At 39.5% G+C, this 26,391-nt stretch overlaps 1 protein-coding gene across 2 annotated transcripts in view; it reads left to right on the plus strand.

Moving 5' to 3' along the window:
• jag2b (jagged canonical Notch ligand 2b) overlaps positions 1-18,989 on the plus strand; it is a 53,492-nt gene extending 34,503 nt beyond the window's left edge. Inside the window, exons 10-26 of one of the 2 annotated variants that reach the window (XM_088002209.1) lie at positions 1,831-1,944; positions 2,296-2,342; positions 2,424-2,597; positions 6,936-7,098; positions 8,140-8,301; positions 8,376-8,489; positions 8,618-8,731; positions 9,549-9,662; positions 9,930-10,046; positions 11,198-11,225; positions 11,706-11,791; positions 13,698-13,811; positions 13,937-14,052; positions 14,525-14,770; positions 14,881-15,012; positions 16,068-16,218; positions 16,664-18,989. In XM_088002209.1, the coding sequence (XP_087858335.1) occupies positions 1,831-1,944; positions 2,296-2,342; positions 2,424-2,597; positions 6,936-7,098; positions 8,140-8,301; positions 8,376-8,489; positions 8,618-8,731; positions 9,549-9,662; positions 9,930-10,046; positions 11,198-11,225; positions 11,706-11,791; positions 13,698-13,811; positions 13,937-14,052; positions 14,525-14,770; positions 14,881-15,012; positions 16,068-16,218; positions 16,664-17,178 (2,507 nt within the window). In that variant the 3' untranslated portion in view covers positions 17,179-18,989. The remainder of the gene's footprint in view (positions 1-1,830; positions 1,945-2,295; positions 2,343-2,423; positions 2,598-6,935; positions 7,099-8,139; positions 8,302-8,375; positions 8,490-8,617; positions 8,732-9,548; positions 9,663-9,929; positions 10,047-11,197; positions 11,226-11,705; positions 11,792-13,697; positions 13,812-13,936; positions 14,053-14,524; positions 14,771-14,880; positions 15,013-16,067; positions 16,219-16,663) is intronic. The other variant, XM_088002210.1, reaches the window with a different exon arrangement.
• The last annotated feature ends 7,402 nt before the right edge of the window (positions 18,990-26,391 follow it).

Genomic DNA, 26,391 nt, shown 5'->3' on the forward strand with positions numbered 1-26,391 from the left:
CCTAGGACACACTTAGCATCTTAAATAGGGAAGCTGAAGACTTTCTAAGTTGTGGTTTGTCTCTCTGGTTTCGTCGCTCGCCGTCCGAAAAGCGGACGTGACCGGCGCCAAGCCAGGAAATGTATGACGACCAGTAAACAAGGTTGTTGTGCTTGTATGTGCGTCTGGAGGTGCAGGCAGGAAAGAGATCCCAAGTGTTGGGTCTCACCTTACAAGCGCTGGTCTCGGCTTACAGGCAGGTATAGGGCTCCTGTCTCACCTGGAGCCTGTTGAGTGCAGTGTTGGGTTTCAGGGAGGACAGCCGTGTAGGTGTGTGTTGCAGGACATTGCGCTGCTGATGGCCTCCCCCATAGTCTCCATCTCTTCGTGTTTGTGCAACTATTTTTTCCACTCGTTTATGTTGCAGTGAAGACGTGATGAAGCGTTCTGCATGCAAAATGTTTGCACCAAGAAGCTCACCAAGTTGAGCTCAAATGTATTTTAAGTTGAGGTTCCTTTTGTTTTGTTTTTTTGTTTTTTTTAACAGAATTGAGATTTTATGTAGGAATTTTAATTATTCCCAAGTACGCTATATTATTGTTTGGATGAAAACATCACCAAATCTGAAGGCTGAAAGAAGAAAGTTAATAGATGGCACAATATTTTATGGAGTTTAAAAAAAAGTTGCCCAATTAACTGTTTGTCTGATGACATCAGCAAAATATTAGGAACATTTCCAAGTAAAATAAAACAAGTCTCCAAAAATCAGAATTTTTTTACAGCAGGTTTTTTATCTAAAATCCACAAAAACATTCTGCCATCATTCCAGCAACATGAGTTTCTAAAAGTGATTTTTCAGATTGTATAATTATGTAACCATAAAAAATGTCCTATAATGAAGTTAAATGACTACAATTCATTTTTCTTCTCTTTTAGTAACAAAGATAATGAGTCCTCAAGGATAGACATACACCATGGAGTGTTTTTCCACATATTTTGGTAGTTTTTATGCTTCCAGTTGGTCACTGCTACTTCTACAAACAGCCCAAAAACTTATTTTGGCAATAAGTTTGTATTTTGGTGTCTGGAAAACAAGCCATTTGAAAAACTTTCAGAATGTAACATCACAAATCAGCAGGCTCTGCCCGTCGCCTAGCAACCTGAGTGAGGCCCAGTGAGTTGCCTGGCAACCCCAGCAAAGCCCAGTGTGTTGCCTAGCAACTCACACTGAGCTCCAGCACATTTAGTCAACTGGTTTTAAGAATTTGTGTAAAAACAAAAAAATGTGTAATGAATATGTTTTCTGTTGTCCATATCCTCTCCTAACCTGTTCAAAGTCACCTTTAAATAATCGGAGCTGAGATTTTCAGATTCTAGGAACCAGAGGTGGAACATCTGTAACCAGTTTGGGGAAAATTTAGTTATTTTTGACTGTGAACCAACTTTGCAGTACCGTAACTCTGAGATACTTTACTCAATCTGAAATATTCCAACGGTTGCATTGAGTGTTTACTGGATAATTTCCAGCCGGCAATAAAACGCGAGACGAGCTCATTAGCAGTGTTAAGGTATCGACGGGCCGAGCTCAATAATTCAGAGGGAAGTTGCTCTCTTCCACTAAATTAGCAGGAAAATCCCATCTACCCTGCTGTATCAAGTGTGAAAATGTCCAGATTGCTTTCTAATTGACTAAGCCTTTATTTATTACACAGGCCACAATTAATGGTCCAATCAAACCACTGCATTCTGGTTCTTCCATTGTTTTTTTCTCTTGAACTCTTGTATCCACTTCCTCTCTGTTTCTAAATTTCCTTCGGTTGATGGACTCTGTCTGCCTTCCTGCCTTCACAGATGCAAATGAATGTGCAGGACAGCCCTGTGTGAACGCTAACTCTTGCAAAAATCTCATTGGTGGATATCACTGCAACTGTTTCCGGGGATGGTCGGGCCAAAACTGTGACATCAGTCAGTATTTCTTTACCTCAACTCGGCGTCACTCGTACGGTGACTTCGCTTTTTTTCCCCAATAACGACACCTGCTGAACTTCGGCTCCTTCTTTTTTCCAACATGGGTGTAGCTTAGCTTTACTTTCACACATGTGGTAACCTGTTTGAGTCTTCCTTTGGCAAACTCGATCTGCATGCTGCCTTCCTATCCCAGATCTACACTGGAGTCACTGGCTTGGCTTCAGATGTTCCTATTTCCATCCTTCAGCTAAATCTGCGCACTCTGCACTACAGATATAACCTAATAATTAATGAACAAGTAATTTAATGCTTTCAATTTGTAAACTTTGTCATCTTCGATCTCTGCAGACGTCAATGGCTGCCACGGTCGATGCCAGAATGGAGGAACCTGTAAGGTAAGATTGTTTGTTTTTTTTTAATTTGCAGAGATTTTATTTGAGACTTTGGCTTATTTTTATTAAATTTTTTGTTTTTAGAAGGGACAGAGGGGCTACCGCTGCCAATGTCCTCCTGATTTTGTCGGCAATCATTGCGAAATCCAGAGGAATAAATGTGAGAGCGGGCCGTGCCAGAACGGCGGCAGGTGCCACGTGGTTCTGGACGGCTTCGTGTGCGAATGTCCGCCAGAGTTCGGTGGCCAACGCTGTGAGGTGAGACCGGCCAACAGACTTCGATTTGTCCAGGTTCTGCTTCCAAGTCGCTAGACGATAGTTTAAACTGATTTTGTGGTTTAGGTTTTCTTTGTTTCCTGGCTGTTTTTCCACTCATTTTGAGTCCAGTTTTAACTGTTTTCTGGTGTCAGGTTCAGGTAAATGATCTTACAGCTATGTAGTTGAGAACTATTGAAAACCACCTTAAAAGTCTTCAAGAAACCAAACGTATTTGAGGTTGTTTTTTGGTTTTTCTGAAAAAGTTAATGTGCAAAAAGGGAGATGGAAACATTGTCTGGATTTATAAACCATTTAAACTCTTATTTTGAAATGATAAAGGAAGTAATTCTTGAGCTGAGATGCAGGTCAGCTCTTTGATGATATCGTGACTAGCTCACTTTTGGCAACGCAGAAGTTGTCACAGATTTTAAAACTTCCTCTCTGTTGGTTTTCTGGTGACCCTGTATCATATCGGATCATTTCAAGTTCAAACTCTAAACTTGGAGCAGTGGTCAAAACTGAACTGCACATTTCTAGACTGAATACATTTTGAGATTTATGAAACTTTTGTTCTAATTGTGTGGCATAATCATAATAAAACCACTTGCCTGGTAAAACCTGGACTGAACTTATCGTATAATTACAGATTCTTTAAAACAATTAGTTTTGCTCGATTTTGCTTATTCAAATAATTCAGTGGAAGGAAAAACTGGTTCCTAAAACCAGTCAAAATGGAACAATACCGAAAACAAAGTGAACGCATCCTCACTATGATGCACTGATTGCAGTTTTTGTCCGATTACCAATCTGTAAAAAGCCTGACCTGCAGATTCCAATTATTTTTCGTCATAAATGTAGCGAGAACATTGTTGGGTTGACTGTAAACGTGCAGACATGACCCGGTGGCCGGTCAGTCAGTCAGACCTTCCTCAGCAGACGAGGACAGTGTTTGGGTTTTTACACCTTTGCAGATGTAGATGAGATCAGCTTCACATGTCGGCGCCTCCAGTAGATTGGTGCACCCCTAATCCTTTCTCCTCCAATCTGTAGCTAACTTTTCACAATAACGCGTTTATTGTGGTAAATAAAAGTGAAAGTTGATGCTTCTTGGGTGTCTTTATGTCCTTGTTCAGCGTTTTGCATTCGATTCAGTACACCTGGTTTCACATTGCCCTTTGATAAGTTGTCACACAATGGAGAAAACCGTAAAACCGCTTCAGCATTTAACAGTAATGTGACCCAACATGCTGTGATCTTCATGGTTGTGTAACGTAATCCATCCCAGCTCTGCTCTGCAAGCCAAGCCCTCTTTTTTCCTACCTCTGATCTCTTCGTTTGGTCTCGGCTGGTTCCTCCCGACGCCTTTCAAACGCGGCCTGCGTCTGAATCTGGGTTATCAGTGAGGAAACCGACACTTTGCTGTATCTGTGGGTCCCTGAATGGAGGACATTGCTGGGCCGAGGCCAGTCCGGATTTAGCATCTCTACTATAAATGTGAGCCTCCCTGAATGAGGAGCTGCTGGAGTGCTGCCCGTGATGCCTGCTACGGCATGATGTACATTCCTGCCCTGTCGTGCCAAAACTACGATGCCCCACAGCATCATATTTCTCTGATTAGTATCTCATGGCAGGCCATTAGAAATTTGATTGTGTAACAGTTTTTGCCCGAGCCCTGATCGGATCCAGGTGAAAAAAGCAAACTGACTCATTAGACCCTGAAGAACCATCTTGTATTTTGGTTTCATTTTCAATCTGGATCAATCACGGTGCTTAAACTCTGCCAGCTTGAAATGTTTAAGAAAATGTCTGAAAACTATATATTCAGATTTTCATACTCGGGGAGACTTAAAGGGAGCCATTTTGTTTTAAATGTAAATTTAGAAATCAAGAAATTCATCAGAAAACCTGGAAAGCTCGGCAGTAGAGGCGCTTGGGCTCTTTAAAAAAAAAAAAAAAAAAAAAAAAAGCAAAAAGTTAACAGGAAATTTAAAATGTGGTGCTGTCGATCAATTAAAAATTTTAATCAATATTCACAAGAACTAGTTGCGGTTGTTGCAGGAATGATGCCCTGGGGCAGCCCCTCCTTCTGCTGCACTCCAACCACTTGAAATACAAGAATTTATAGGTTTTTTGTATCAAACCAGGTAACATGGTCCTCCAACACTCAGCATCAAAGGGAAACTTGATCCACTACACGTGTTCAAGTAGCACCAAACTTGTTCAGGGGACAACTGAGAAATGAGGGATTTTATTTTCCGGTTCTTCTGTGGCCCGCCCCTCTCTGAGGCTGCCCTGGGCAACTGCCCATAATAAAAACCCTAAACGCCCTAAAAGCTTAAACATTTTCAAAAATGCTTAGGAAAATGTTTTATTGCTCAAACCAAGCATGTTTGAAGATTCTAAGCTTTTCAGTCATTTTGGTGTCATCGTTAATTTAGAAATGTCACATATTGAACTTTTGTTGCCGTCGTCGCGATCGCATCCCAATTTTTTGGTTTCTCTTCGAGTGGCGGAAAACGTTTATCTTTCTCCATCATAACCAGCTGCTGTGAACACTCCGAAATCTTACCAAGTATTTTTGGTCCAGTTTCTAGTGCAAATATGTTGAAATTCACTTGAAATAAGATAAAACTAATTTACAAGTAACTTTTCAGCAAGATATAGGAGTTTGTTTTAAGTCAATAATTCCTTTTATATCGATAAAGTGCCAGTTCCACTGGCGCCGTTACCTAGCAACGCCAGCCAAGTCCAGCCCGTTACCTAGCAATCCAGTTCTAGTTCCACTGGGAGATTATTTCACTTATAACAGGGGTAATATGCTTCTTATAACAAGACATTTTTCTCATGTTACAAATGAAATAATCTGCCAGTGGAACTAGAACTGGGTTGCTAGGTAACGCGCTGGACTTGGCTGGTGTTGCTAGGTAACTGCACCAGTGGAACTAGAACTTTTTCATGACTATTGAGGAATTATTCACTTAAAACAAGCTCCTATGTCTTTCTGAAAAGTTTCTAAATAAGTTTAGTCTTATTTAAAGTTTATTAAGATGTTAGCAGTAGAAACTGGACCAAATTTATTGGTTAAAATTTTGTTTTTGCAGTGTAAGAAAAATGTTAATTTGACTAATCTGCATAATTTAATATTAATACGTTAAAAACTATGGCTGATGCTATTAATCTGAAAAGATTAAGTAAACTTTAAAATGTTTTGGACTGATTGAGCCCATGAAACTGCTCAGACGCCTGCAGACATGTTATAAAATGTGAATGTGATTTCTACATTTTTGGGACGGGGTGTCCTGACTGTTTCAGTAAAATAAACCACAAATTTGACCAACATGTTGCCCTGCTAACCTCTCTGCTTCTCCTTAAATGGTAGTAAGGTCCAACCCAAAGTTTATTCACAGTAGGCTTCTGTTTACATCAACGAAGAGATTTTTCTGTCTAAACTCCCCATTTTTTAAAATGATGTTAGAAAGTCGCGTTGGCCTCTCGCCCAGATTTATCTCTATTATTGTTCAGTGTGATGAACCTCAGTCGGTATTTACTCTCATTGTGGATAATCTTTTTGTTCCCCTTCTCAGTTTCTCACACTCAGCTGGGATTTTGTCTCAGAATAATCTTGCAAGATTAGGGAACCAAACGCCTGGATTCCCTTGATGAGCTTAGTGAAAGTTTTTTGAGGCTTAATTCGTTTGCTTACCTTTGTTTTGTTCAGAACAACAGCGCTGGCTCGAGTCCACTAAGCTGCTCATCTGAACATACTTAAGCTCTTCTTTCCCTGCCGCCTCTTTGTTTTCTCTTGCTTCTGTCTTAATGGGTTTTTTATATGTGAAATGTCAGTTTCACATACATTTCCTGGTTAGTTTAGTGACCCTCAGAAAAAAGAAAATGTAAAAATAATGCATAAAAACTCAGTTTCCCAACTGGTATTCTCATTGGTGTCCCATCAACTTTACATATTGACCAACTTAATATTACTATTATTGTTACTCTTCTGATGAATTGATGATTTTTGAGTTTACTGTGAGACTTTCAGTAAACTTTTATATCCCATTTCAATTGAAATGTACTTTTTTTGAGTGAGTTGCAACTGCAGGGAAAAACTATTAACTATTTTTATTTCCAGTATTTCTCCACAATTGAAATCCAGATTCTGTTTAATGAACACAATCTGAGATTCCTTTTTGTTTTGATGTAAAAAATCAATCTGTAATTGGTTTGTATAAAACAATAGCTGTACATTTCTTGGTGTGTGTGGTTTTTGTTTTGTTTTTTTTAATAATCAGGTTGTTTTAATGTAATTTAACAGAACTTGTCTCTTCTCACTTCCCACAGATCTCTCAGTGGCCCCCCTCTGATGCCTGCGATTCAAACCCCTGTGAGAACGGCGCCACCTGCCACAGCATGGACCAAGACTTCTACTGCGCTTGTCCCGAAGGCTACGAGGGAAAAACCTGCGAACGTCTGAAGCAGCGCTGCCAAACCGCAACATGTCAAGGTGCCTCAACAACTACAAATAATCTTCAAAAAAATTGAGAAGCATTGATTTTTTTAAAATTTTTATTATTATGCAAAATTCACATTTTGGACATTTCTGTACTTCCATTTGTATGGGGGGATTTTGCTGCCATAAGTCGAGAGCACACATTTTCAGTCGGAAAGCAGGACTTTGTGTGTTTTTTTTTTCTCAAAACATTTAATACTTGTGCTCAAAACGTCTGCTCTTTCAAATATTCACTGTGCTCTCTCAAACTTTTTCCTCTCGCTCAAAACTTCTCTCTGCCTGGTTCAAGTCTCCGCTTGCAAACCTCTCTGCTTGCTTGCAAATTCTTTTCTGCTCTCTTTGAAACATTCACTGTGCTTTCTCAAACCTTTCTCCTCACGCTTTTCTGCTCTCTCTCTCAAAATAAAAAATACGGTTGCCTGGTAACAGCCTCAGCCAATAGAATGGAAGTGTTTTGAAATCTTGCTTTCAGACTGAAAATGTGTGCTCTCTACTTACAGCAGTAACTTGATGCTTTGTTGCATTGAGTTGATGTTTTTGGTGTCTGGAAAACAAGCTGCTCTGAAAATCTTTTTGAATGTTACCTAGCAACGCCATGGGTGCTCTGCTAGCTCTGTGGCAACCGCAGCTGAGCTCCAGCACATTTGGTTTAACCTCAATACAATGGCTGCTGGAAAAGACAAGAGCTTTGTTGTTGACTTTACCATTCAGAAACTACTTGCTGCTTTCTTGTTGGATGTACAGGAGGCTCCATTTCTGCTTTTCAAAGATGTACGGTTGTATAATTTCGCATTTGTTTGCAGACATTTTCAAGTGTGAGTGTAAACGTTGAGCAGCTTATTTGGATTTAAAGTGACAAGATGCCTTAAAACATCTCAAAATAGGCAGAACTGAGCAGACTAAAATGCCATTATCTAAAATGATTTTGTGCCAAACACATTGGCGTATCTTTTTTGTATAACAAATAGACTTATCCTAACCTGTTCAGTAAAGCACAATAGGTCACCATTAATAACCTTCTTTCCTCTGTTCTAGTTATTGACAGCTGCGTTGTTGCCGTGGCAGTCGACGACTTGGGAGCAGTGCAGCACGTTTCCTCCAACGTGTGCGGCCCACGCGGACGATGCATCAGCCAGCCAACCGGCAACTTCAGCTGCATCTGTGATCCAGGTTTCAGCGGCATCTACTGTCACGAAAGTACGTCCGGAAACATCTTGGTTAACTAACATTCTGTCGGTTAGAAGATTCGGTAACTGGAAACTTTGTCTCAGATATCAACGACTGCATCAGCAACCCGTGTAAGAACGGCGGGACCTGCATCGACGGGTTGAGCTCGTTTCAGTGCGTCTGTCCGGACGGCTGGGAGGGTCAACTCTGTGACCTCAGTGAGTTCGTCTTCTGTTTGGAAAATCTCCCTAGCACACCTGGAGTGGAGCTTAATCTCTCTGTATGGTTTGGAGTTAGTTTGGTGGTTGTTGAATGGGAGAATGAGTCACATTTTTTCCTTCCTCAGACGTCGACGAGTGCAGACACAACCCGTGCAAAAATGGCGGCCGCTGCGTCGACTTGGTGAATGACTTCTACTGCGAATGCGCCGACGACTGGAAGGGCAAGACCTGCCACTCCCGTGAGTTGGGTTCCAACAACAGAGCAGAGGATTGGTCAGGAGTTTAACCAATCAGCAGCCGGAACCTTAAACTGCATCACTAACGGGATCATTTGGTCATTTTGGGCCATTTCAGCATCATAAATGTTCTCGTATCGTGGCAAAATCTATTGATAAAACAATTGAATAAGCTGCTAAATTATCAACAAGTAGCTGCTTTTGCATTCAATGAGTACTTCTTAAAGTTAAACAATATTGACCATCTATTCAGATCAATGTAATTTGTCAGTACGTAGAAAGAAATTACTTAATTTGATTAATAAAATATTGAGTTTAGAGCAGTGAATGGCAACTTCTGCAACGTGAAGAGCCAAAAATAAAAAACGGAGCATAAATAGCTTTTCTTCTATGGGATTTGCATATTTATGGACAACTATGTGTGTAATAAATAAATGAAAAACAAGCCGAAAGTTTTCTACTTGGTGACAAAAGCTACATCTAAAAATATTTCTAACACTTTTAAAGTCATTATTTGGTGGAAGTTTTTCCTTGGAAAAACTGCTGCACCTGCATCTTGTATGAAGATATCAAAATAAAAAGCATTTTCAAGTAATATATTGATCATGGCATACTAATGCACTTAATTAATCAAATTAATAAACTTTAATTTTGCAATAATACTCCACAGGGGAACGGGAGGACATTTGAAATATCCAAAATAAAACAGACTATGGAGTCTCGAAACAAAAAATAAATATCAGAATAGAAATTATCACTTAATTGATGTATGATGATTAATTAACTGATTATTACTGTATTTTTTTTGTTTTGTGATCAGGTGAGAGTCAGTGCGATGAAACCACCTGCAGTAACGGCGGCACCTGCTACGACCACGGCGACGCTTTCCGCTGCTCCTGCCCACCTGGCTGGGAAGGAAACACGTGCAACACAGGTGACGACGCATTAAAAGCAACGATCGTTTCCCCTGAAGTTGCCAGTAATCATGCTTCATAAATTTCTGCTTCAGCTACTTTGAGATAAAACGTTTCATGTACTCGGTAGCGCCGCTGTTCTCATGTTTTTCATTGGTGATTTGTAATTAGTGGAGTCTTTTCTCCTGTTTTCTGCCAGTTTTTAAAGGTTCTCTGATTTCCAGTGAAATCTGTTGATGCTTGCATGCATCTCTGTAATTTTCTTTCCCTCCTCCCACTTTCTGCAGCCAAAAACAGCTCTTGTGCCTCCAGTCCTTGTTCCAACGGTGGGACGTGCGTAGGAGGAGGAGACGCTTTCTCCTGCATCTGCAAAGACGGCTGGGAAGGCCCCACCTGCGGACACAGTTAGTACCTCTGCAAAACTTTTAATGTTCGCAGAAAATGCACCAAAGTTTAATTCTTTCACCAGAGGGGAGGCAATTATCTGCAGAGTAGATTAGAGATGCACCAATCAGATGTTTTGCAGCCAATTTATAGCTCAAAGAAATTGTAAAAGTTCATAAAATCACAAGGAATTAATCTTTTATTGTAGATGATTTTAAAAAAAATCATCCGCAATCAATCAAAATTCATTTGTGTTGCAGTTCAAAGTTCTTTACATCATAAAAATATAAAAGCATCGTATAGTCGACAGTTGTAACGGAAGAAGCGTTTTGTCAAATACCATAATTAAAATCATCACTAAAATATGTTGGTCAAAGTTTTGTTGATGCTGATGGACAGTTTTTGTAATTTTTCTAAGGTGGCAAGTTGAACAAAACAAAGTTATTGTTTTTTTATTTCATAGACGCTTTATTTCATAGATGCTTCAAACATCCAGTGACCTTTTCGTCAGAAACACACCTGGGCTAAACAAAGCGAAGGTTTTAACAGGAAATTATCATTTTTGTTGCTAAAAATGAACTAAAAATGTTTTATAGGTCAGAAAAAGAGAAAATAATTGGTTCAAAAAGTTAAATAAATGCAAATATTAAGATGAATGTCATACTGATGTTGGGTTTGGTAACATTTTTACTTGTTTAATTTATTATTCAATCAATAAATTGAGTTCGCTGCTTCTCCATGTAAAGGCTCTCAGTATTCCAGCTTTTTTGCAGTTTTCTAGATTTGTGGTGCGTAGAAGCTGAATGCTGCGTCTCCAGGTTTGGTTCTGTAGATGCAGAGCAGAACCAGAACAAGAGACCTTTGAAAGTTTTCAAGTATTTTGTTGCCAAGCCATTCAGTGAGCTCCAGAGAGGCAGGGTGATGTGCTCCATCTTCCTGGTTTTAGTCAGAACGCCAGCAGCAGCATTTTGGTCAGAGTGATTTTTTTTTTTATTCAGGTAGACAATAATTAATGCAACTAGAGATGAGATTAGTCCTGTAATCCAGCAAATGTTCTTCAGGTGATAAAAGGCTGTCTTTGTAACCGTCTTTATGTGACTCTGAAGGCTCCCTCTAAATTGGGAAACTTTCTCCAAACTACCTTAACAATATTTTCTTTCTCCTTCAACAGACAAAGACGACTGCAGCCCTCATCCATGGTACGTAACGCTCATCGTCTCTCTGCCTCCCTCCGTCTTCTCCTCGCTTCACGCAGTCGTTTTCGGCCTCCAAAGGCCGGAGCAACCTGCCTTTAAATCCAGCCTTAAAGGGGGAGGTGCGCTCCCGTCCTGAATGGGACAGTGAGAGGTGGGAGTTTTGTGGGGAGGACAAGAGTCCCGCCGACCCTGCGGTGAATGCAGGTGGGGTTAGGGGGAGGTTGGGGGTCGAGTCGTAGGGTCCATTCTTCCCGTGCGACCTGGGGGGGAGCTCAGCTTTGAGGAGGAAGCCATGATGAGAGGATGGGAGGGGGAGGCGCTGGACACGCCTATTAGCATCTGAAAGGTGAAGGCTTGTATTGATGAGCTGAATTGAGCTTTGTGACCTGCACCCCACACACACACACACACACACACGATGGTCTCTGCTGCCGCTGGACAGGATGTCCAGCCTCGTCTAATCATCTTTCTTTTTTCTCATAGTTTCAACGGTGGGATTTGTGAGGATGGAGTCAACTGGTTCCGCTGCGAGTGCGCTCCTGGGTTTGCTGGACCAGACTGCAGAATAAGTGAGTAAAATACTAAAAAAAAAATCTCCAAAAACGTCAATATCCAAAACGGAGGTGGGTGATACGGGCTTTACGTTTTATTACAATATTTCGTGGTGCTTTTTAGGCCTGTCATGATAAATTTTACTGGCCGATAAATTGTCCCAGAAGTTATTGCGATAAACTTATATTATTTTTTAAGACAATTTTCAAGTAATATAATAAAACATTCCCAAAGATCTTTAAACTCTAGTGAACATTTAAAACTGGAAGACATTTTGCATATTAAAAATAAACAGAAACAACAAACAAAATGAAATATAAAGTCTGTAAACAAAATTGCCAACCAATTTTTGGTAGAAACGGAGAAAAGAAAAAAAGTTCATTTTAATTTATGAGGCGATTAATTGATTTATTGCATCATTCCTAGTATTATTGTAATAACAATAAAAGTGATAAAAATATTATCACTTTTCTTTAGGTTACTGTGTGACTGTGTGTCACAGCAATTATAGTCCCACAAACCCAAAAACTACTCTTGAAAAACATTCCTGTTTGCAAAGCGAGTCATGATTTATCACTAACCTGCTCATGGTTACTTTATTTTCCAATAATTTATTGGCATTTATTTATGCCTTGATTGAACAAACGGTGGAAAAAATAGCAAAACCTGATAATAATGGAAGTTTTGGGGGTTTTGAACTAAATTAATTTGAATTTACAGTTTTGACAATAAATTGAAATATTTTCACAATTGATAATAAGACGATAAATTCCCATAATCCTGATGTATTCTTTATATCCAGATGTATTGAGGTAAAGCTCAAAATGAAACGGACACAATGACAGCTAAAAGCAAGCCCTCTACCCTTTTTCTCGGTTCTTTGACATCTCCGGGGTCAGAGGTCATACCTCCTCCATACTCACACGGTCAGACTTTCACACACAGAAGACAAATTACCCAGTGACCCTGAAACTCTTCTTCTGTTCCTTTGTTTGGACCGGATAGCGTTCACCTTTGTTGTCTGGTTGAATATGAGAATTCCCGTCCATGTTGAGTTTACGGACAACAAATCGCCAAAGTTTCCAACGGCTCTCAAGAAACCCAGAAGTTGAGATATTTTTGATATTTCGCGCTTTGTGGCATTAATTTACCAAACTTTAGTGGCTTATCTTGCATCGCTCCCTAGCAACACTTGGAATCAGCCATTTTACAGAGAAAGCTCATTTAGACTGGTCTAATGCTGCATATATCTCATAAATTTAAAAGATTAACGGAGCTGGAGACGCTCATGACCAGAGATGGGCAGAAAACCCAAAAATTTAACTCAAGTAAAAGTAAAAAGTCTGGTCTAGTCATTCAGTATTTAAAAATTACATCATCAAATGGACCAAAATACAGAGTTGGGTGGAATTTTTGGTATTTTAAGGACCAAAGTGATGATAATTCATATAAGTAACCAAAAAAATAACAAAATCAGGCAAAAGAAAAACATTTCCAAATCAGTTTCTTTCATTAAAAAACTTATGAAACCTCACCAAAAGCTGCAGGTGTGTCTGATGAATGTTTGGTTAAAACATGTTTGTTGTTCTTCCAGTGGGAAGAAAATCCAGAAGTTTTACTCAAGTAAGAGTAAAAATACTTCATAATAAACTGACTCAAGTAAAAGTAAAAAGTGCAACGCAGAATAAATAATCCTAAAAGTAAATTTTTTTGCAAAATGTTGCACTGAGTAAATGTAGCTAGTTACTATCCAACTCTGCTCCCAAACCAAAAGTCATTCAAACATTTTTTTTTACTTAAATCTCCTTGTTAGGCTTGGTTTTACTCTTCCCTGTATATTGGAAATTTTGCCAGAAACCTACTAAGTTTTACACTGATCTCGTGCGAACTGTTTATTTTTGGCACGGTTGTTTCTCCGTACAGACATAAACGAGTGCCAGTCTTCTCCCTGCGCCTACGGAGCCACCTGTGTGGATGACATCAATGGCTTCCGCTGCATCTGTCCTCTTGGTAGATCAGGAGCCAGATGCCAAGAATGTAATTCTGTTTTAAATTTTACTTTAATAGTTTGGTTTTCTTAGTATTCCCATTATCACACCAATTAATTTACTCAATAATTACTCCAAATGCAGAGCTGAGCTTGACCTTCCATGTGTTTGCAGTCATAGGCATTGGAAGGACTTGTCTGTACGCTGGTCTGCAGTTTCCTCATGGCAGCCATTGGGAGGAAGAGTGCAACAACTGTCACTGCATCGATGGCAGAGTGCGCTGCACAAAGGTATGCAGACGCACGCCAACATCCTCTGGCAGCTTTTAAGAGATCGGTTCTCTGAAACCACACATCCTCACATGTTGTTCTGGGGTGTAGATGTGTACAGTATGAAGCTAAATGTTGGTTCTCCATGTTTGATTCTTGTTCTGGTTGTTGAGTTGACATCACTTTCTAAGTTTGTTCTAGATTCGTAAACACACAGGAGTTTCTCCGGGTCTTGCTCCGAAATTAAAAGTATAAAACTAAATGTTGAGCTAAGGTACTAAATGATTTCTAAAAGTAATGGACTGAACAGTACTGCATGTTTAGTTTATTGTTGAGGGTAAAGTTTGGACACCAATTGGTTCAAATATATTGTCGATGGAAACAGATTGACAAAAAAACGCTTCTAATCTAAACAAAATAGCAAAATAACCTCAGGAAATGAAATAATCTGTCAAAAACAAAGCTGTTTTTTACATTTTGACTCTGACGCCAGGTGCTGTGTGGTCGCCGCCCCTGCCGGCTCAGTCCGTCGGGACAGAAGTCCTGCCCAGCCGGACAGGAGTGCCTGGAGCACAACTACTACACCTGCTTCTCTCAGCCCTGCGATCAGTGGGGGGTTTGTTCGATGGCCGGACCCCCGCCGCCCCAAGCAGCCACCAAGTGCCGGCCAAACAGCGGCCATTTGGACAACAGCTGCGGCCGCATAACTCTTGTTTTCAACAGAGACAAAGTGCCGCCTGTGAGTCATCGCGCTCGTATAGTTTTTATTTTTTTTCCTTTCTGTCGCAGCCTGTGGTTGAGATGTCTCCTGAAATTCGTGCTGCTGCTGATGAGTCCGTTTGTTTTTAGGGGATCACAGTGGAGAATATTTGCTTTGAGCTGAGGTATCTTCAAGACACCAGGAGTTTGGCGAAAGACCACAGCCTCCTTCTGTTGTGCGGCCTCTCGCATTCAAACCCAGATGCTGTAGAGGTGGCCATTGTAAGTGAATGACCCAAATAATACGCATAAACATGTATCCTCACGAAAGCTGCAAGGTACCGCTTTCAGTTTCATGTTGGATTAGCAAAATATCTGAAACTTGTTAGAACATTGCAAAAACAGAAAATCCTACCAAGTGTTTTTGGTCTAGTTTCTAGAGCAAACATCTCGGCACACTTGAAATAAAATAAAACTCATTTACAAGCAACTTTTTAGGAAGAAATATCTTGTTTTAAGTCAATAGCTCCTTAATATTGATGAAAAAATCCTGATTCTATTGGCAGATTATTTCACTTTTAACATGGAAAAACTGTATTTAGTCTAAATTTCAATTAAAAAATGTCAGAATTCTGCAAAACAGAATTTCAAGAAAACGAAAAGGCCTGCTTAATGCTTGTTTTGTAGTTTTGGGCAAATGTCCACATAAATGGGACTAGATAAAGGAAACTAGCATTTTGCTAAATGTGATATTTGACATTGTAGGTTCATTAATGTACACCATCTCATTTAAATATTATCAATCAATCAGTAATATCTTCTGCATGCATGCAGCTCTAAATACTCTACAATATTTAGGTTTAACTGTGATGTTGAACCAAAACTACGTTGGTCCTAAAACAGAACCATGAGGTTTTCCAGTATTCCTGTTTCTGAAGGGATTTATTTCACTTCTCAGCAGGTTTTACAGAATTTAAGGGTAAATTTCTTCCTCTCCTCTGAGTAATTGCACTTTGCTTTTTAAGACTTGCTGTTCCAAGTTATTCCAGTTGTTTCATAAAACTTGGAACATTTAAGCTAGGCACTACTGTCAGTTTATTTAAACAATTAAACTGTTTTAATTTGCATTTTCTTCTAAGAGCAAAGAACCAGTTGAGGCAAAGCCTTTTGCTTACTGAAAGTGACTCAACAACCACCAGATTTAAAACATCTGCAATGTGCGAACTCGTTTGTTTGGGCCGACACTGCAGGTGTTTTTTATGTAAAGAAGTCTTGCACGCAACTTTTCTTTTCTTTTCTTGTTTCTGAGCTTTCTTGTTTTCTGTTTTGGCTCCAAGTCTTTTCAGCCAGAAAATCTTCCAGACCACAGCCTGATCCAGGAGGCAGCCAGTGCCGTGGTGGGCACCTTATCCAAGAGGCACAACAGCACCGTCATGCTGGCGGTCATAGAGGTGAAGGTGGAGACGCAGCTCATGCCTCCGTCAGTGGGTGAGTATCGATGAACGAACCACAACAGTTTGTTACAGAAAAAAAAGGTTTTCTCCCTCAAAATTCTGAATTATTCCCTCTGAATTTTTATTTTTTTCCTCAAAATTTGTTTTTTTTTAATCCTTTTACAATTTTAAGTGGAAAAATATCTAAATTTAGCCTTTTTTTCCTCTTCAGATTTTGGATTTTTTTTCTTTCAGAATTCTGACGTTTTGTCTCAGAATTCCCTTTTTTCTTTTTCTCAATTGCAACGTTTCGTCTGACGATTGCGACATTTCGTCACAGAATTCTTATTTTTCTCATAATTGACTTTTTTCCTCAGACTTTTAACACTTTTCCTCAGATCCAGTTTTTTTCCCGTGGTCCTAATCCTTGTTCGTAGCTAGAGGTCGTGTCCAGCTGCTGATTATTTTTTTTTTTGCATTTCCTCTCTCGTACCCCACAGACTACCTGGTGCCTCTGCTGTGCGTCCTCTTCTGCTTGCTCTGCCTCTTCTGCATCATCGTCTGCGTGTGGTGGACGCGGAAACGGAGAAAAGAGCGCGAGAGGTCGGCGCAGTCGGCTCCTGACGGCAGCGTGAACAACCAGTGGGAGCCGCTGCGCCTCGTCGTGGGACGCCAGCCGCAGCAGCAGCTGAAAGAGAGCAACAGGGAGACTGAGCAGGAGCGCAGAAAGCTCATGGGCCCCTCCTGTCGGACGTGCGACGATGAGGAGGAGGAGACGGAGGGCGAGCTGGAGGAGGAGTGCGGCGGCGGCGCGGAGGCGGGAAAGGAGTTCGTTTATAGGTACTCTAAAACTGCAGTGCAGTCCAGCGGGGGGATGATCTGCACCCTGCACAGCTCCAGTCCGCCTCTCAAAGCCCCCCACCGGACCCAAGGCTACAGCTCTAAAGACAACCGCTGGAGAAACGTCGGTGGCGTCTGGACTGGTCAGAAAGAGCTCAAAGACCATTGTGTGTAAGAAAACGTAAAGAAAGGACTATGCAGAGGCGAGAGAGGCTGCAAGGCAGCTACTGTCCTGTTGTGTTTGGGACTTCTGTCGAAAACGAAACGAGGCTTTGCGTTTAAGAAGCCGTTCTTTGGTTGGTTTTTTTTTGGGTTGTCGCTGAAGATGTTTTCTCCGTTTTTCTTTCCCCTCGTTCAGGAGGCGTGAGCACAGTGAACATCATATTTTTGCTTTTCGTTGCGTACAGAAGAAGGCGCTGAAATGTAATATATCTATAATTTCAGGAGGCGAAAGAAGCTCCCTGCTTATTTTTTCAGTTCAGTTATGGAATTCTGCTATTTAAGTAACATTTGAATTATTAAAAGGAAAAAAAAAAGCTGTAAAAAGATTGTTTACAGACTGTTATGAGTTTTGTTGAAATGTCAGTGGGCTCTAAGGATTTGGACGAAAATGGACAGTTTTCTCCGTCACCTTCCAGCTTTGCCCACCGATCCACCTGCGGCTGTCATGCCTTACCAAAACTCTGGCCTGGAGGGAGGAGGAAGGGACAGAAACCCCAGTGCCTACTACGTGGCCTTCCATGTCTTTTGTTTTCTCCTTTGTCGTCTCGGCTGAAAGCTGTATTTGTAATATTTTGCAGTATTTGAGTTGGTAGCAAGTGCCTTTTCTACGAGCCGCCGTGGCTCCGAGTCGTGCTGCCCGGTTTGACCTCCTTCCTCTCCGATTTCGAAGGGATTCTTGTACATTTAAAGAGTTCAGTTTCACAGCAACGCCATTCAAGGTATTTGATCAAAGCAGAAATGACTACGCTGTACATACATGTAAATACTTAAAGGAGTCGCTGTGTATATTTGAAATAAGTAAGTTAAAAACAAGTCACACATTTTTATTATTATTGTTAATATTATTTTTATTTTTTTTTACAACGTCATTTCTTTTATTTATGTCGGTTGATATAAGCAGGTTTTCTAACGGTTAGCACCCAGAGTCCCACAGCGGAGAACCTTTTACACGGAGGTACCACCTATGGAGGATTTTCTGACGGGTTTGGAAACGGCTTGGCGTCGCTTCTTTAAATTAAAAACAGAAAAACTTTTGCGCGGTTTGGGAAGAATCACTGCCATCACTTAACGCAGTCGGGCACAATCTTTAATATATATTTTTTTGTCTCTAAGCAACATAAAGCATTTAAAACAACATTGTAGCCTTAAAGTTTTCAAACCATTTCTAAACCCGTTGGAAATCCTTTTATTTCAGGTGCCTTAATGTAATAATTTATTACATTTATTTGTGTTCATTTTTTTTTTTATTTCCACGTGTTGAGCTTAACCGTCTCAAACATAGTGTGGTGTATCATGGCGTGTTTTTATTCGCCAGAATAAAACGCGCCCATTTATCTCACTTGCTTGTCTATCATGGTGATTCCTGGAAATTAAACAGTTTGGAGAAAATTAATATAAAAAATCCATCATAGCAGCTCTGAATGTGGGTCAAATGTGGATTTTATGCATTTGCTTCATGTTTTGGTTCAAAGGCTTTAACGAAGGGAACAATGTTTGCAGATGCAGGAATATATATATTTTTTTTCTTTTTTTATTCAGTTGCTAGTTCAGTTTCAAAAAGCAAAATTTTACCCCCGTGTTTTTCTTTTTTTTTCTTTTTCAAACCATGTCACTGTCTCAAAACGCCATTGTATTTCTGTAAATGGGACACAGCAAAAATAAAGAATTGAAGATGCATCTCTGTTGAACATGCATATTGTATACACTTGTTGTTCAAGGGGCACCAGTTAATTTTGTATAAAGTAAAAAGTTTTCATTCTTTCAGTGGAGTTTTCTTTGTTTTAAATAAGGACCACTCTCATTTAGAGAACGGCGCATTTCGTCCAGTAAAAGATTTGGCCATAAACGAAAATTAAATGCGCTGTGAAAAAGCAAAATCTTACCAAATATTTTTGGTCCAGTTTCTAGTGAAAATATATTTGTCTTATATCAAGTGTATAAACTATCAGGTAAATTCTCAGCAAGATATGGAGCCATTTTTAAGTCAATAACTACTTAATGTTGCTGAATATTACTTCACTTGTAACGAGACGTTTTTCCCTCGTTATAAGGGAAATGATCTGCAAGTGGAACTACTGCTTTTTGGTTAATAAGGAATTAATTACTTTATACTGAAGTTTTAAGCTAATTTTATCCCTTTTGAAATGTACCAAGATATTTACTAGATCAGAAATACTTGGTAAGATTGTTTTTGCAGTGTAAAGAAATAAAAGCCATTAGTATATACGCATAAACATTTTAGCTTAACTTTTTTTCTATTTACAAAGTGCGCATCTCATCCGGTGGCCCTGCATAACCTGCCTGAGTCTGTATGTATTTGAGCTGAGGAGGATCTGGATCGATCAATCGATCCCATAACCTCCCAGTCTGCCCACATCCTGCCATCGCTCTCGCTCCCACTGCACCAATGGAAGCGGCTCCCCTTCTCTGGGCTGATCCATCCTCCGCCAATGGGAGGCTGGCGTGATCCTCTCCGACGGGGTGTTGGTGTGGTGGGACGCTTTGCCTCCTGGAGGCCCCTGGGGGCCCCGGGCCGGTGCTAATGGGACCTTCCCCTGTCGGAAAGCCGGATCGAGTTACACAGCTTTGTGGAAGAGGTTGTGTCATCATTCATGGGGGGAAGGGAGCTGACGATGTTTACGGATATGAAGATCAGCACTATCAGACGTCTCTTTCAGATATGACCCACCATTTCATCTCTCAAAGTTAAATGCGATAAACTCAGCTAAAGTTTGATAATCGGAGCTAAAGTTAATTTTTTTATCTTTTTTCTTTTTACTTGCATGGACAGAACAACCTAGATTTATCAGTTCAATGATAACAGGAATTAAATCCTCTAGACTGGTGTTTAGCCTCTGAAACTCAAGGCTAGCAAAGAAATGTTGGTGGCAACTAGCTAACTCACTCTTTGGTTACCTAGCAACAACTTGCTGAGTAGCTTGTCGTTACCTAGCAACAACCAGCTGAGTAACTGGCAGCAGTTTACGATCAGCACTGTCAGATCCTGTATATGGGGCCTGGTTTATATATTCCAACCTTGTAGATTGCAAAGTTTGATAATCTGAGCTAAAGTAAATAGTAATCCCAGTGTAAAAAAAAATCTGAATAAAAAAAAATCCACACAAATTCTCATATTTCTGCTATTTAGAAAAAATTTTTTAAAAAAAAGGTCACCATACATTATATGAAAGAGGAAGAGTTTAGTTTGATTTAATGTCTTTAAATGTAAATATCTACTAAAACATTTACTAATACATTTTAGGGCTTTAGAGCAAATTTTTATTCATAATTTTATTATTATTAATTCAGTTATCAGTTTAAATAATCTGATCCTGCTTTGAATTCAGTTAGCAGTAAAACCTATTTACAAAAAAAATTATAAAACATTATTTTCCTAAAAAAAAAAAAAAGTCAAACAGTTTAAAAAGATAATTTACACCCAAAAAAAAACAATACTCTGATTAAGAAAAAGCTGTGCTAAGCTGCTGTTTGTTGACAATCCCGTTTTAATTCAAACTGTGAACTACAGATCCGTGTCTGCAGCGCCATTGCTTGGTTAAAAGCGATGGAGGTGTGTTGCCAAGCTGTCTTTGTGCCTGTCAACATCAATAACCCCCAGCGAGTCCAGACTGCATTGGTAAACTGACACCAGATTCCAAAAGTGGCTCCGCGTTGCAGCCAAGGACATTTCTGCTCAGTACGCTTGTAAACACGTAGTACTACGTTACTACGCTCGTCTCGAAACGGATAAAAGCAGAAGGGAGGGAAAATGAATCTAAACTCCTGCTGGCATGTTTGTTTCTCCTACTGGAGGTGGTCTTTTATATTTACTGGTTTTACCACCTAAAATAAACATGTTTTAATACCAAATGAGCCTCTATTGTTTTTTTACATCGCCTATGCTCTAAAAAAATTTAAAATAGCAGCCTTCTGTGATTACCTTAAAATCTACATAACATTTAAAAAATAGACAAAGAAATTGTACTGATTGATGGACTGGATGAATTTATACTGAAAGTGAAGATTGTTATTGTTTTTCAAAATGTTGTGTTTTAATTTTGTTTGTTTTAATAACCTTTATTTCACCAGGAAAAGAGCCACTGCATTGAAAACCTGCTGGTTTGGTTCCTGAGCTCTTCCTGAGTTAAAACATCAGTATTGTTGTGTCTAAATGAACATGAACTTGTTTCTTTGCATCTTTTTTTTTGTTGTTATTTTGACCATTTCTCATTTTCTGCTAATAAAAAGTAAATTTTGTCAGTAGTTCATAGAATAAAACAACAACGTTCATTTTACTCAAACCTATAAAGAGTGAAATCAGAGAAACTGGTCATTTTAATTTTTTCCAGACCTGTATAAAGGTCTCTGTATTAACATTTAAATGTTTAACGCTAAATGTTAAAATCCCTGAGGCGGATGATTCTGTGTTTTGTTTTTGTTCGTGTTTGTTACGGTGGTTCATTGTGATGTTGGTAGTTTGGACCGGTACTGCAGAAACTAACGGGGATCCTTAAATAAAACCTGAACACAGCCTGTGGGGGTATTTGGTGAGCTCTGCTCCCTGTACATCTGTTGATGTGGGTCTTTGGGACCATCTGACAGCAGAGGCAGCTGGGTGACAGGGTTTTAGGCTAAGCCCTTCACCCCTTTACACAAACACACACTTACTGGAAGTCTACATTTGCCCTAATGGGACATCAGATTGGCGCGTGCTGGTGGAAAGAGGGCTGCAGCTGGCACTACAGCTGACTGAGCCACAGCACACAGGCTGTGTGTGTTTGTATGGGGAGAGCGGCGTGTTTGCACTGCAGGTCTGTCTTGGCACTGCAGTAACCCAAACACTTTGTGCAGGGAGACGCAGAGGACACTTGATAGACAGAAGGGGATGGAAGAGCTGGGGGTGTTTCTGGGTCTGTTTGGGGGAACGTTTGGGTTTGATCTCATGCTAACATCAGAACAACGGGAGCAGCTACAGAGAACAGAATCAGGTTCTCCTTTTCCTGAGGAACATCCGAGTTTGAAAGAAGGAAGGAATTAAGGAATGAGTGGAGAAAGGAGGGGAATGAACAAATGAAAGAACGGAGGAACAAACAACTCATGGAAGGAATGAACAGAAAGGAAGGAACGAGCAAACTAAGTAATGAACGAATGAATAAACGAAGGAAGAAAAGAAGAGAAAGGGATCAAGCAGGAGTCAAGACGTTGAGGAGTCAACGATCCAGAGTGATTTGGGAATTTACTAGTTACTTTTACTTGAATAAGTTTTTCGAAAAAATTCACTTTTAGGAGTATTTTTACTACTGTGTTTTTACTTTTAGTTGAGTAACTTTACTACGAAGTATTTACACCCTTCAGTAAAATTTCTGGATTCTCTGTCAGTAACAACAATTCAGCAGACATCTACAGTTTTGTTTCATAAATTTCATATCGAAAGAAATTGATTTGCAAAGTTGTGTCTTTTTATTTTGTAATTATGTTTTTTATATGAATTATTATGTGGAAATACCTAAATTTCCCCATAACTTTATATTTTGGTCCATCTGATGATGTCATTTTTAAATATTAAATGGTTGATTTTTCAATCAGCTACTCAGTACAAAAAACATTTTCTACATTTACTTGAGTAATTTATTGAGTAGAAATATGTCGAATGTGGAAAAGAGGTGAGCAAGCCTGGATAGGATCAGGATCAGTACATCAGGACAGCTGATGTTAGATGATTTGGAGATAAAGACAGAGGACAGACTGAGACGGTTTGGACACGTTCAGAGGAGAAACAATGATTACATCGGTAGAAGGATGCTGAGGTTTTAGCCACAGGCTGGAGGCAGACAGGAAAACCATAAAGGAGATTCATGTTCCTCCACATGAATAAAGGAAAACGCCTGGTTTCGAGTACACAACTGTGTGGAACTCCATGACTTTATTTCTGTAAGCTGCAACGTCCATTTTTTGTCAGCTAAACGTATTTCTAAAAGTCATAAACACAACTAAAAATCAAAAGACAAATGTGCAGATTTCATTTTATGTTATTTATTTTAAAGTTAAGTATACAAAGCAACTGATTAAGGCAATATAATTTAAAATAAACCTCAAAAATATGTCGTTGTTCTGGAGAACTGCTTTCCCCCTTCACATGCATGACCTCACGTTGAAAGGCCGGGACACCCACAGAAGCCATTCAGGGATTTGGAGGGTCAAAAGGTCAAAGGAGGATAAACAATCTGTGAATTTGCATCTACAGCCAGAAGCAGTTTGCAGACACACACTGGCACACATCTTCATGTGATGGCGTGATGCCAGCTCATGTGCCGCTCGTCTAGCAAGACATTTCGGTTGAGAATTTGTTCCTACACAGCTGGTTGGTGGGAGTGAAATCAGGACTTCATGTTACCTATGGACAGGGCCGCTGCCAGAAATCTTGGGCCCCCTGACAAAAAATTAGATTGGGCCCCCCCTGCACAGCTGCTGTTACAATTTTCTGAGTCTATTTGACTGATAAAAAGCGTCTTTGGTTCTTTGGTTCAATACTGATAATTAGCACAATGTTTACTGCTCATAAATTTAACACCCAACAGTCTACATCCAGTATGCAAGTAGGTTGTTTAATTTTTTCTATTAGTTTTAGATACTGAAATGTCTTTTCCCATGAGCAACAGTCAAAAGCAACGTGTTATTTATTAACTGATTAAGTCGTGTTTTAGATTGTTCTTGAAAAACCAATCAGTCACGGCTGATTAGTGGGTGAACTCACGGCTGCACAGTGAACCCATTAATTTTTTACAGCAGACAGCCGCTCCTCTCTCTTGCAGGTACTGTGTACCCCTGCTAAATCTTTTAGGGGTACGCAGTACCTACCGTACCCCCCTACTTTCACCCCTGGTTATAAATTAACACTCTTGCCTTTCTCAATTGGGTCTAATATTAACAAGGTCAAATGAATATCATACTCTATAAGAGTGGCAGATTTGAGAATTACAATATAAAATGTCCGCTGTGTTTCACAGTGAATGTTTTAGGTCCTGCTTATGAATGGCAACCAATCATCCAGTTTCAGGGCTGTCATGGAGGAAACGAGGCAGTGGCCATTTTGAAGTTGGGCAGTTTAACAGTTTTTATGCCATTTAACACCTTGGAATACTTTGAGCTTTTTCTTTTTTCGTGCTGCATATGGCATGTTTTTTGTAGTCTCCATGTTAATGATGCCTCCAAACAAATGAAGGGTAAGGTACCATAAAAGGTACGGATAACGTACATGATGCTCACCCCACAAGTCTTTGTATGAACCTACCAGTGGAAAGACTGTGCTTTGCTAAGGCCTCATCATGTACTTTTCCATCCTTCTGGAGATGTGATCTGCCTCTGGTGCTCATGTGACTCTAATGGTACCAAACAACCGAGATATGATATCAGTTTGACGTAGCAGTTGACAAAAAGGGATTAAATTCTCTAAACTGGGATTCAGCTTGCATTTTAGCTTTCATCATCGTGTATAATTCATCAATAACAATATCATGATAGAAACGTGATCGATATCAATCGATAATACGATTGAAACTCACTGAATAATTTCTCCACTTTAGGGGGTTTAGGAAGAAGAAAGGCTGGTGGTATTAACTCACTCACTCACTCTTTGGTTACCTAGCAACTACTTGTTGAGTAACTCTTGGTTACCTAGCAACAGCCTGTGGAATGACTGGTGCAGCTGGAGTTTAACCCCTTCATGCCCAACGTACGGTGGAAAGGATATGATGTGATTCTGGGTTTAAGCCAATAGAAAAACAGGGATTTTGTCATGTACGATTCTTGGTACTGACTAGTTTATGACTGAACATTGACAGAAAAGACAAACATTGCTCTGAAACTAGAGGATGGGAGGAGTAAGAATATATTTTCCATCAACATTTCAGTTCATAGTGGCCTAATAAAATGGCTCCCAAAATTTTAGATATTCCCAGTGATAGTATTTAAAATTATTTTGACAATATTTTCCATCATTAAATTGTAGGATATATTTGGGATATATTAGCCAATGCTTAATTATTTAGTGTTACCAGGCAAAGAAAAAAACTATCTGTAAGCATTTTATAGCTTATTTTTGGTTTTATTTTTTATGTTCATGTTTTTTTATGACTATAGTCTCTCAGACTTTCTTGAACTGCTTGTAAAAAAATATGTTTTTTGGTTTTATTTCAATGCTGAAGTGGAGTAAATATTAGTTGGATTTTTTTTTTTTTTGCTCTGTAGATAAAAATCCAGTCTGAAGGAGTTAAAGTTTCCCCAGCGTGACTCATAACAATATACATGTATACCATTAATGAGAGAAATGCACAAAAACTGCTTTTTCATCATTACTGACCTCAGTTATGACGTACTTATTGCTCCAGACCTCTAGCACTTTCTGGAAAACAACAACCTAATTGATGTTATCTTTTAAAATGCATCATTATCTACTTATTTGAATTCCAAGATGTTATTTGACCCCGTTTGCGCATACATTTGGTTATATGCTGCTCTTTCTCTTTTATTGATATTAGATTGTCGCTGAGGGCACTATTTTCATAAATCCATCCATCACATGTGGAATAATCTCTGACAGATGGAGGTATTCTGCTCGTGGGACTTTAGGTGTGCTCTGACAACTTAACTGAGTAACTTGACACAGATTTTTTGTAATATAAGTTAATTATTTTAAAGTCAATCTCCCTAGCAATCATTGTCTTCACCTAAAGTTCAAATCAATTGCAATAAGAGCACTTTGGTGCAGCTGTTTGCATAATTACGTCTTGTCAAGAATGTCCTGGGTTTCAACCTCAACTTGGCTGTTTTTGCATTGAGTTTGCATGTTCTGCCTTTGCATGTTTGTTTTCTTCGGGGAATCTAGTTCCTCCACCACAATCCACAATCATGCATATTAGGTAGTTTGGAGAATGTATGCGGTATGAATGTGTGTAAGTAGCTGTTTGTCTTGTGTACATCCAGGTTTCAGTATTTGTTCTTGGCTTGAATTCGTGATTAAATATAAAACTGGTTTTCCTTTTTTTCTTTAAAATTTAATTTACCGTACTTCCTGTTTCAAGGTAACAACAGGTTTCTGTTTACCATCAACTCTCCTGTAGTTTATTTTCTGTTGACTTCGGTGGATTTGAGGCCGTTGTTCAGTTGA

The sequence above is a fragment of the Poecilia mexicana genome, unplaced genomic scaffold (assembly GCF_051168715.1).
Source record: "Poecilia mexicana isolate PSO_F unplaced genomic scaffold, ASM5116871v1 scaffold_21, whole genome shotgun sequence".
Lineage (NCBI taxonomy): Eukaryota > Metazoa > Chordata > Actinopteri > Cyprinodontiformes > Poeciliidae > Poecilia > Poecilia mexicana.